General features: G+C 43.4%; 1 protein-coding gene across 1 annotated transcript in view; it reads right to left on the reverse strand.

The window, feature by feature from the left end:
• Positions 1–447: 447 nt before the first annotated feature.
• LOC108794958 (octopamine receptor-like) overlaps positions 448–12468 on the reverse strand; it is a 66640-nt gene continuing 54619 nt past the window's right edge. The window contains exons 3-4 of the mRNA XM_018566106.1: positions 6519–6695; positions 448–1195 (exon numbers count right to left, since the gene is read on the reverse strand). Coding sequence (XP_018421608.1) covers positions 484–1195; positions 6519–6695 — 889 coding nt within the window. The 3' untranslated portion in view covers positions 448–483. The remainder of the gene's footprint in view (positions 1196–6518; positions 6696–12468) is intronic.

Here is a 12468-nt window from a genome sequence, read left to right on the forward strand (position 1 = left end):
TCAGAAAGTCGGGCCGCGGTCATGATCTGACGCCCCACTTCCTGATAATTGGGGCAGACGGCACTGTTATAGGCACTCAGTATCAGCGAGTACTGAATTTTTTTTTTATTTGTATGCCTCTAGAAATAACAGTAGCATTCACTGGAAACACCAGACCTAAATAATTGGGTGGGGGTGGGGGGCGGGGGTGTCCACATACTTTTGGCCATATACTGTATGTCCAGAGTTACTAGGGGTTTTAATATTATTGATTGGACCCTGAAAACCCCAAAACAGTTTAATTGAAGTCATTTTTAAATCTTCACAAAGTGTAACTGATCATTGTACATTTTTACAAACCAAAAATGGGTCCTGGACCTTAGGAGACCATTTTAGCACTCAAGGTTTAACTGAGGTCACAGTGCTTATCAAGGAACAGTCACCTTGCTTAGTCCAACAAGAGAAGAATTACAAGTATAAAAAACAAGAACTGATGTCCTCTGGTTAGCATTGTGCTGTTGGAGGGCATTTAATGGCTTGTTTGTTCTTCAAGACACAGTTAGATATTGGTAACTTATGTTGTATGTTATATTCTGGATCTTGAGCAGTCTTGGAAAAGGTCACTATAGAGACCATGTCATCTCCGATGTCCACCTGAGTCCTCCATCGCCTACATATGAGGAGTTTTTTGAGGGCTCTTTGAAAGTCACGGTTGAGAAAAGCATACAACATGGGGTTGATGGTGGAATTGCAGTACCCCAGCCATGTAATGTACTTAAAGGCATTCACGAGAACAGTGCTGGTGGAACTGGTGCCCCTTGCAGCTATCAAAACGTTCAGGACAAAGTATGGAAGCCAGCACATAACAAATACAGAGATAATAATACTCATGGTCCTAGTGGCTTTATTCTCCAGTTGCAAGTTGTTTTGGCGCTTGCTGTTTGGGTGGTAATGGAGGTCCAGTGTCTGGGAGACAATACGAGTGGCTTTTAACCTGGAAGCTCTGTAGATGAAGAAATACATACTGCACATGATCATGAAGGGGATGTAGAAAGCAAGGGAGGAGGCAACAATGGCAAAGGTCCAGTTGGTCACAAAGATGCACTCCTTCCCATTGTCAAAGTCAATCCCAGGGATCTCATTCCAGCCTTGCATGACAGGGAGGAAGGATATCAGTGAAGAGTATACCCATATTGTTACCGTCATGACGATACATCTACAAAGAAATATAAAATATTATAAGGATGAAGACTGGAAACATTTGCAGCATTACTATATACATTACATCATAAAAGTAATCAAAAGTCAAAGTCACCAAAAGCCTCTGTTGCTACCATAAATGAAAACACAAACAAGCCAAACTCATTTAAACATCAACCGAAAATTAGTCACAAGGCAATTTTCACATAACACATCCTCGTGTATTTGGCTTTCAGTGTTATGTATTCCATAATGTAAGGCATTTTCATGAATATATGGGACCTTCATACTATTATTGCCCACAAGTCAAAAGTAGAATAATGCAGGTCTTGGGTAAAGTGTATTCATACACAAAGCTAAAACAGACACAACCCTAACTAAAAACTCATGGAGTGCTCTTGTAATCCACCAGCTCCTACTGTGCTATTTGGCTTCATAGCATCATGAGGATGAAAACGCTTTTCAGAGCCATGTGTACTCTTGTTCTCCTGAGCTGCCTCCTACCTGCTCTTTTGATTACTTACCCCTAGCACACTGGTGATGTGCACCCTGGGCTCTTTCCTTTCTGCAAACCCCCTCCCTTTTTCTCATCAGCTTACAGAGCAGGCAATACAAGTGCAAGGCTGATTTTAACTCCACATATGGCAATTTAATGATAATGGAGGTCCAGTGTCCAGTGTTTGGATACTACGTTTTGAAGAGAATCACACTAGTTGATTTATAAGAAATGCATAACTATAGGTTGTTCTATATATTTGCTTGGAGGTCATTTTTTTACAAGCAAAATGTGTTTGAACCTTAAAGGTGAAGCTTGTCCTTATTATAAAAACACAGACCAGCCTACATGTCCCTAAACTCCTGGGAACATTTCAAACTACTCTTGCAGTGGGACTCTCCCCACACTGCAAAGGTAAATGCTCCTATTTTGTCTAGAATACCGTATTTTTCGCTCTATAAGACGCACTTTCCACCCCCCCAAAAGGTGGGTTCCCCCCCCCCAAAAGTCTCTTTTCTTCGGCACCCCATCCCTTGATCGTCCTCATGTACAATGTAGGACCAGTAGTCCCTAGAGCTCAGCATTAACATTTATTAACAAGAGTTAAAAATTCTATCAGGTGTTTATTTTTATCAGTGTCTCGGCTGGGACAATTTACTCTCCATGTGTCTTGGTGACCATTGTAACCAGAACTGAAAGTGAGAGATAATCCAAAATGTTGACTTGTTACTAGAAAAGGAACATAGGGGAACAGCTTTGACAAAGCCACATGGCTCTTAAACAAAGACTCCATCACTGTGCTGTCAGGGCTGATTGCTACTAATCCATAAAAAAAGGTACTTAAAGGCATTTCAGATGCCTGCACCTAAATAAGCATTTGCTTTGCCAGTGTTTATAGAAACTGCTGCCAAATAGGAACTGTTCAGCTTATAATTAGTAATCAGCTTATAACTGCACAATCTGTGAACAAAAACTGTTCCGGTCTTTCCCCTAAGCCCCGATTCACAGCTGACTAGACTGTATTTTGAGCCAATTTTGAAGCTTTTTTTGCAAATGTTTCATGCTTTTTTCAAGCATTTTATGGCTTAAATGTTGCTGTTTTATCCAATGGAAACCTAGTTACTAGGAGGAGAAGACTGTTGTCATGTGCATTTTTTAGGCACTAACATTCAAGTCTATGGGACCCAAAATGAGCAATTCTGCCTGAAACAAACCTACTGTACCAGCAAGCGAATGTTTAGATGGGAACAGACACCATATTTCTACTCAAGCTTTAACTGAGCTCACAACACTTACCAAGGAGCAATCGCCTCTGTCTTAATATATTGGTTCTATCCAATAATTAGGCAGATTTGGTCTGAGGACAGGTTCTAGCAGAGAGGAAGCTGATTTCTGACGGAGGTACCCAGTCGGGGTACCAGGCGGTCCGTCACAATTGGTGGCAAGCGGTGGGATCTGCTTCCTCTCAACGGAGTAGTCCAAACCACCAACGGAATCCATTTCTCAGCCGACCGAGCGACTTAGGGATTGAAGCAGCCATGACCCTGGCAGTGGAGTACTCCAAATAGTTGCGGATCATCTGTCTAAAAGGACAAAAGGGTCTGTCTACGGAAGACTAGTTCACCCTCAGACAGACTGCACGGACAGCTCTCTGGAATATTACAGAGGCACACCAGGGCCGGTTTCATCCATTTCCAGAACAAAGGGTCCGGAATCAGATGGCCCTGCGAATGGTTATCCTGGGAGAGCAGCCTCAGGAGCATTAGGTGGCTGATTTGTACAAGTTGGTTCAGCGAGAAGTAAAGCTGGATGAATGGTATCGTGCTCTGCATTCGTATGCAGAACAAACTCAGCCAGCATTTACAGCTGAATATCCAGAGGGCTATGACTTTGATGACCCTGGACTGTTGTGGGACGCCGTGGTTGATATGTTTGAGTTTGGCGATGATGGGGACTCTGCCCTGGAGGACCTTTTTGCATACCAGGAAGACTTGCTTGGTTTGGAGGGGGTTTGAGAGCTGATTTGGAGTATGTGGTGAAACAAGAATGGCTACTGGAAAAGGCATACAAGGAGCTGCTAGGATGCGTCCAGCAGAGTGTCTCAGACCCAGTGGAAACCACATCTGCAGAGAGTGTGGATTTAATGGACTTTTTTGTGGAGGTTGTACAGCTTGCTGAGTCCCCAGGTGAGGTGCTGGCAACAGGGCAGAGGGTTGCAAGCCTCTGCCCAGCACCTAGTACAGCCACAGGGTTCCAGGGAGAAGAGGGAGACAGTCTCTCTCCCCAGTGGCAGATGGAGTTCCAGGGAGAGGAGGCAGCCGGCCTCTCTCCCCAGCGGAAGATGGAGTTCCAGGAAGAGGAGGTAGCTGACCTCTCTCCCCAGTGGCAGAGTGAGTTCCAGGGAGAGAAGGTAGTTTACCTCTCTCCCCAGCAGCAGATGGAGCATCTAGAAAAAGGTGCAGCTGACACTAATCCCCAGTGGCTGAGTGCTTCCCAAGGAGAGGAATTAGATGTCCTTTCATCCCAGCGACTGGAAGAGCATCAGGGAGTAGGTACAGCTGGCATTTCTTCCCAGCAGCTGTAAAGTTTCAAGGGAGAGAGTGTACCCTACACTTCTCCCCAGCGGGAGCGGCACCCGGAGTTCCAGTGAAGGGAGGTCAGCGTCCTTGCTCCCCAGCGGCAGTGTGTTTACCCGGGAAATGATGTGCGCAGCATCACTCTCCTGCGGCAGAGTCAAGCGGACCAGTATGAAGAGCTTTTGGATTTATCTTGTCTGACTAACACAGGTCCAGACAAGTTGGGGGTCTGGTACCTGGTTAGTCTACTGTTGGGAGGGGAGAAATGTGAGAGACTGAACCGTCACTGGGGCTGCTGGAGGAGCCTGGTGGCTAGCCTCCTTCCTACTGACTACGGACCTAGGGCTGCAGAGATTTATTACCAAGGAGAACTTTGTTTGCTGTGTGTGTTTTCCTGTTTAACATTTAATCTAGAGAGAGAGCTTTTCACTATTTGACTTGATTTGAACATGATTTGGATACCATCGCTGCTAAACATAATTTTATGAAGGCAGCAGGATGTCTATAATGGCCATTGTTTGGGATGCTGGGATCAAGCTCTTATCTAATTACGGACATTCATTAGGTTCAAAGAGTGTCTGTGCTTAAGGAATTCCAATGCGGCACCCGGCTATCTAGGGATGGGAACTGTTCAACACACTGAACTCTTATCTGATTCTGTGAGGTATAAACTCTGTGTGCTTTCTTCAATAAAGCAGTTCTTGGTTTTCACTTCAACATTGGTGTTGTCTGATGTTTGAGGAGTTTAGCTTTCTGTCCTAATACATTGGTTCTATCCAATAATTAGGCAGTTTTGGGCTGAGGACACTGGAATTCGTGTTCTAGCAGAGAGGAAGCTGATTTCTGACAGAGGTACCCAGTCGGGGTACCAGGCGGTCCGTCACACATGTACCGGTGTGTTGTTTACTGAGTGATGGATGTCAATAATTTGTATCTAAAGTAAAGATGGAAATGTCTGAAAAAGGACTATAAATGCATCCTCTCTACTATTATAGTACACATGCCTCTGCGTGGAATTCTAAGAGCCTAATAGATGGCTGATCAAACATCTTCACTGGTCCTTAAGTCCGAATGTCATAACAGTGAATTTAGAATCCCCGTCAAATTACACATTACGTCTAAGCGGCATTAAAGACATATATGACATGGCGTTGATCGACACTTTGAACTAAGATGTGTATGGAGTGACACCTTCAACTAAGATGTCCGCTATGACAGTGTGTTATTAGGACAGGGTTCTTTCAAGTTTATAATGGCTCCTATCCATCTTCTTTTATCTATACAGACAGTTCTTCATTTGAAGACTAGCAATTATTTTTCTGTGTGTCACATCATAAGCTAAGGACTGATGCTTGAAGTGTGCAGGCCAGACTAAAACCTTCCCCAGTACATGGAACTTAAAAGTGTCATAGCCTGGGTCAATGATACCTAAATAACATGAGCGGGAGATGAATGGACACTGAAGAAACCACTCATTCAGGTATGTTAGCCTGCCCACTGTTATCTATCTATCTATCTATATATCCAGGGCCGTCTTTAACGCAGGGCAAAAGGGGTAGTTGCCCGGGGGCCACTCATTGTTGTGAGGCCCAAAGCAGCTGCCGACTGAGCCGCAGCACCGTTCTGTTCACTATACATTGCATACTGTTGCTCTGCCCCTGCCAAACAGTGCATAGCGTGACATCTCAGGGACTGGACGGCAGGGGGTACAGTGAGGGCATGGTGGGTAGAGATGGGGGGCCCAAGAAGATGTTAACCCAGGGTCCAATCAATATTAAAGACGGCCCTCTATCTATCTATCTATCTATCTATCTATCTATCTATCTATCTATCTATCTATCTATCTATCTATCTCTCATTTTAAACTTGTGTGATCAACTGAACAGACCCACCACAGATCTATCTTGCATAATGAAGGGAATTTATCAAAACTGGAGCATCCGGGGGAATTTTCCCACAGCAACCAATCAGCTTCTATCTTTCATTTTCAAAGCTTAACTGAACAAACTGAAAAGTGAAGCTGATTGGCTACTGCTCCAGATTCTGCTCCAGGCTTGATTAATGCCCCTGCTGTTTCAGGCTTGTTATTCCTCATCAGTGCAAGATAATCCAATTAACAGCTTTCATAGTGAAGGTAAACTATAAGCAGCTGGGCTCTGCAGTGTGTGTGTCCAGGAAGACTTCGTCCCCAGACTCCCAGCATGTCTATCAAACAACCAAGGTGGAATTTTCCATGCATTTACCATGATAAAGGAAAAAGCACTGACCTGTGACGTGACATCCTCTTGGAATAATGGTAGGGAGTAACCACCGAACAATATCTGTCCAGACTGATGAAGCAGAGGGTGACGATGGACGCCGTACAGAACATGACATCAAATGAAATCCAGACCTTACAGAACTGCTTTCCAAATAGCCACATCCCGGTCACCTCATAGATTATACTGCAAGACAAAACATAAGACACAGCATGTCATAGACTAGATGAAGGTAAATTGAGTCATTTTTTTTTTTTACTTTAGCACTAGTTGCAGTGTTTGTCGGATAATATTAGTTCGCTGATTGCTTTTACTAGTTATCTGGAATAGCCAATGTACATTAAAAAACAGGCAAGCCCTAAAAAAATGCAACTTCAGACAGTATACCCTGAGCTGAGATATTATCTCCTCTGTCACTGATGGAGCCCTATTTCCTCCTACTTTTTATCTCTCTAGATTGTAAGTTTTTTTTTTGGCAAGGTTGTTGTATCTTACTATTGCTGTATTTGTTTTGCTATATACAGTAGCTGTTTGGATGTTTTTACTTTATAACATGTTATATATCTGTATTATTTAGCTTTATTATTTAATGTAACTTGTTTATGCCTGTATAACCTTCTCAATCGGAGCACACGTATTAACTCTGGATAGGAAGGACAGGAGAGTGCATGTGTGCGCATGGCTGTGTGGTCCAGACACTGACAAGCAGCTGTGTGGTCCTTATCGGTGGTATCTGGCTGTATCAGAGCATGTGAGTATAAGACTGGAGGATGGGGAAGGGGACCGGAAGCAAAGGAAGCTTCAATATACTGTAAGTGTGATTGCAGCAAAGGTCAGTATGTGCTGCCTCCAGCAATTACATGTTTATTGCAATGCATTGGTATTATTATGTATTGCTATAGTTAATATTTGTAATGCTGCCATCTTGTGGTTACTCTGTTTATTGCACCTCCTTTCCTGTATTCCCTCCCCATTGTATGATGTAAATACTTACGGGTCTATTCACTAAGCTGCCGAGGGCAGCCGAGTGAACAACCGACCCCAAGTGAAGTGAGCCGAACACTGTTCGGCTATTCACTTCAGGCTTGTACGGCTGATTTCAGCCGTATATTGGCTGAAATCAGCCGTACATCGGCTTGCTTCGCATGGCTTCTGGTCGGCCGAACATGCTCAGCATGTTGGCCGACCCGAAGTGCAGAAGGAATTCGACTCAGCCGATCCAACATCTGGATCGGCTGAGCCGAACTTCTGGCAGGCTACTCACTGCTGTTCGGCCTATTCTTATATGTGCCGAACAGCAGTCAGTGAATAGCCGAATGCCGCGGCATTCGGCTCGGCTGTTCTGCTCGGTCCCTCAGAGAGACCGAGCAGAACAGAAAAATAGATAAATAAGTTAAAAAAAAGTAAATAGAAAACGATTGTGCGGAGCTAGCAATGACAGCTAGCTCCGCCCAACAGATTTGGCCGGCCGCTCGGCCAGCTTCGGCTTTCAGCATGGCTCGGCCGAGCCGATGCATATGCGTTCGGCTCGACTGAGCCGCTCGTCCATGTTCGGGAGCTGTACGGGCTATTGTGAATAGCCCGTACAGCACCCCTTCGGTTCTACTGAACCGAAGGGGTCCTGGGGCCGAAGCTAGCCGAAGGATCGGCCGAAGCTGCGGCTAGATCCTTCGGCAGCTTCTTGAATAGACCCCTTAATTTTCTCAGTGTATGATTCAGACATCTTAACACCACATGTGCTCGTGAGGCCACCAAGGAAATATTCGTTTTGACCTCTCTAAATACTTTCATTCAGCCTCTACCACATCTTATTGTCTGCTGGTAACCTGCTGCTCGCAATACATATGGAAAACTATTTGGTGAGTTCAGCTATCTGATGAAGATTGCTTGGTATATACAGGCATAGAGGTCTCAGGAAGGGATACATCACTATTTCAACCACTGGAGTCAGAATACAGTGAGAGAAATGTTTTAGGCTGCAGTGCATAAAGGAGAAGTATTGGGAGAGTAAAGTATATTCTTTCCAATACTTAGAGCCAATGTGGATCACTGCAGCTGTCACGTGCCAGCTCTATATACTGATAGCTGAGTGATCAGGAACCGCTGATCGCTCAGCGCATGGTCTCCTACCTGCAGAGAGGGGTGAATGTCAGTCACCGCTCCCCATAGGGATCCCCCCCCCCTTCCCGGCTCTGTTCCTCCATAGCTCATTGGAGTAATACACAGGGGAGGGAGTCTGCACAGCTGATCCTGGATCAAGAGAGACATAGCCAGCTCTCAATCAGCTGTTGGGATTCTTCCCAGCCAGAGCACAGCTCTGTGCTGTCACTGCCTGCTATATGCTGTCTTGGGATCGAAGGAGTATATTAGGGAATGTACATACAATGTTACATAGCCCACCCTTAAAAGATCATGGCTTCTAGACCTTGCATGGTCATGCTATATTCAACAAACTTTCAGTAAAATGAAACACAGAAATCAAAGAAGAAACCTTTACGTGTTTTGAGATTCTGGATGATCTGGGCAACTTCAAAACGAACCATTATGCTGGTAAAATAATAACGCGGAAGTGTAGAGAGAAGAGTGCCAGACCTTCCCTTGGACCAGTAAAAGCTGTCTATGTGAGAGATGGGCACATATGAAGTTGTGCGTGGGTTTAGGACAACTCATGACTCCACTAAAAAAAAGTTGAAAAATGTGTGATTTTTTTAGTCCCAAGCCAGTTTAGAACATTTCCATTACTTATAGATGTGCATCAACACTTGAAGACATGTCACAAGACTCACAAGTTACATGTACAGAAAGGGCAGAGCCAGTGTGTTAGAGCATATTATTATTCATATGTGCCTAGGACAGAATGCTAAATACAGCCATGGCTATACACAGGGTATCTAAATATAATGATTGCATAATGATGTGGAATCGCCCACTTTTTGGCTTCACATACTGTTCAACCTGTTTATTAACGATATTGGGGAGGGCGTGAATAGCCATGTTTCAGTGTTTACTGATGATACTAAAATCGGGAGGGTAATAGACACGGACTTAGACAGTATAAAATTACAGGAGGACCTGGATAAAATAAGGGAGTGGGCAACTATATGGCAGATGAGGTTTAATGTCGATAAATGTAAAGTAATGCACTTTGGGGTTAAAAATAGGCAAATGGAATACACATGAATGGGTACTCCTCTAAGGAAGTCAGAAATGGAAAAAGATCTGGGGGTCATTGTAGACCAGAGATTGAATAATAGCTTGCAATGCCAGGCTGCTGTAAACAAAGCGAGCAGAGTTCTGTCTTGTATTAATAACGGACTTTAATGTAGAGACAAATCTATAATTTTGCCACTTTATAGATCGCTAATTCGACCTTATCTGGAGTACGCGGTCCAGTTTTGGTCACCAATACACAGAAAGGATGTCCTTGAGCTGGAAAGAGTCCAGAGAAGGGCAACCAAACTAATTACGGGGATGGAGGACCAAAGCCATGAGACAAAATTACAAAATGTAAATATGTTCACGCCGGAGGTGCGGAGATTAAGGGGGGGGGCATGATTTTCATGTACAAGATGTTTAACGGTGATAGCAACATCAGCAATAAACTTTTTACGGTAAACTCCATAACAAAGACTAGAAGCCGCCACCTACAATTGGTGGAGAAAAGATTTCAGCACAAGGGGCGAAGGGGCTTCTTCTCAGTTAGAGCGGTTAGGGTTTGGAACTCGCTGCCACAAGCTGCCACAAACTCTTAAGAACAAGATCACACAGGGACTCATACACACGCATTCACATGCATACACGCTATGGGTTGAACTTGATGGACCTGTGCCTTTATTCAAACTCAAATACTATGTAACTATGTAACATAAACATAACAAGAAGTTAAACAGGATGCCATCTGGGCAAAATGCAAGGTTCTGACATATACCATAAACAGCAACATAGAACAGACAATGTGTACCAAACCCTAAAATTCTTACAGTCTCCTTTCCAGTGGAAATGAACTAATATATAATTAATTAATGCTCAGAAGACTAAATCGGCTTTTAAGAGATTCCAGATTATAGACTACAGAGACTTTGCTGCCCCAAGGGAGCTGGCTTTACATGCCCCAAAATCACAGTTTTAAGACCTTACCTGGTCCTGGCATAGTCAACAGTAAAATGAGACTTCTTCATTCTCTTTTCTCTCATGCTTTACCATAAGATTTCTTGTGGAGATGTACAGACATGCACAGAGGGACAGACATGCAAAGAAGAAACCTGGACATGTTTCAAGATTTTGGATTACTTTTGTCAACTTTTCTGGCCATTATTTTTTGTTTCATTTTATTATTAATGCTGAAAATTATTTGGTCATATAAAGCAGTCTAGCTTTATATGACCAAATAATTTTCAGGGAAGAGGTTCTTGTCCTCATCAACATGGGTACAAGGTGCTCTGCCAGGGGTTCCTCCCTTGTGAAGCACACTCCCCATGTTGAGGTCATGTGGCCTGGTCATACTCACCACATGCTGTTTTTTTAATTAATTGTGAATGTGACCCAATAACAAAAACTAAAAAAGAAATCTGAATGGATCCAAAAAGCAAACGAAATGAATTTTCTGGCGGCTTACAAGACTACTGCTCTGACCCACAGCAGACATTGCTCTTCCCTGTTGGCATTCATAACTACTTTCATTTGTACTTGGAGAGAAATGGAGTCTCTGTACATAGCTTGGTTTGGGGTCAAGGATACTGCACAGCCGCAAACAGCTTTGAAGAGCAAACACTGGTACTTGCAGGCAACACAAAGTGCCTTTGCTTCTGAGTAATACCAGTGGATCTATCAGGTTCACTTTAACTTTCTGTTTACAAAAGAACGGTTTGCTTTAAAGCTAAACTCACTTTACAGTTCATGGCCATGTTAATCTCCTGGTTTTATGTGATTAAACACGGCACATCTTAAAATTAACTTCTGTATTTGTTCATTGAATATAAATACGGACCAAATGGAAATGCTTCCTTTAAGACTTCATTATCTCTTTGTGCTCCCGTCTCTAATCCATAGTACACCTCATATAAAGGATCATTAACTTTATTAATGTGGAGGAATTTCCAGCGCATCGCTGACTACATGTCCCTCCTGGCCACCGTGTTTCATTTTATATTACCGCTGCTACTTATGTGCATGGCTGATTAGCTTATTCCCAGTCACCTGTGCCTCATAATCATGTAGGGGTCTTGTATTTATTATCTGTTATTCCCTTCTGTACTACCAAAACAATGAGACAACCAACAATAAATACCCTTTTACACATGAATTACCAACAGCAGTATTGTCGATTTTTTACGTGAACCTGTGGCCAGGCTGTGAGCATTCATATATTTATATATGCTTGAAAAGAGCAGCAAATGAGCTTTAACACAAACACACATACTTTCTTCTAGGCTGAGATGATGTCATCAGTCTGCTGCGGGCAAGAAGAATCATTTCCTCAGTGTCCCCTCCTTCACTAGCCAGACTGCAACATTGTAACTTTGTAGCAAGTACAAAGGCGAGAAACTTCAGCCGCAAGGGCCGATCTGTATCAGGTATTTGTGAATACAGCCAAGAACTGCAAAGGGTACCAGAATGCGAACATCCTTTTCACTAAAAAAAACCCCATAATAACCACAACAATCAAAACCAAAATATCGCTGTCTGTAACTGCCACCGGACGCTAGAGGTGGATCCCTACCCGACATGAACTCTGAGTCTAATTACAACCTACATATAAATCATCATTTAAAGTGTTTAGAGAATAGCTATTGACATATAAATCCAAACCAAAGGCCGGATAAAGCGGATGCGTTCAGGCATGTAATAGCTTCTACACACCACAGAGAGCAATCTATCAGGCGCAAGGAAGTCCACAGATTTTATTTGTTTGGTGCCAATCTGACTGTTTGCATGTTGAAAGTGTCAGACAGCATTGAAT

This window comes from Nanorana parkeri, unplaced genomic scaffold (genome assembly GCF_000935625.1).
Source record: "Nanorana parkeri isolate BGI_ZX_2015 unplaced genomic scaffold, ASM93562v1 scaffold919, whole genome shotgun sequence".
In the NCBI taxonomy this organism is placed as follows: Eukaryota; Metazoa; Chordata; class Amphibia; order Anura; family Dicroglossidae; genus Nanorana; species Nanorana parkeri.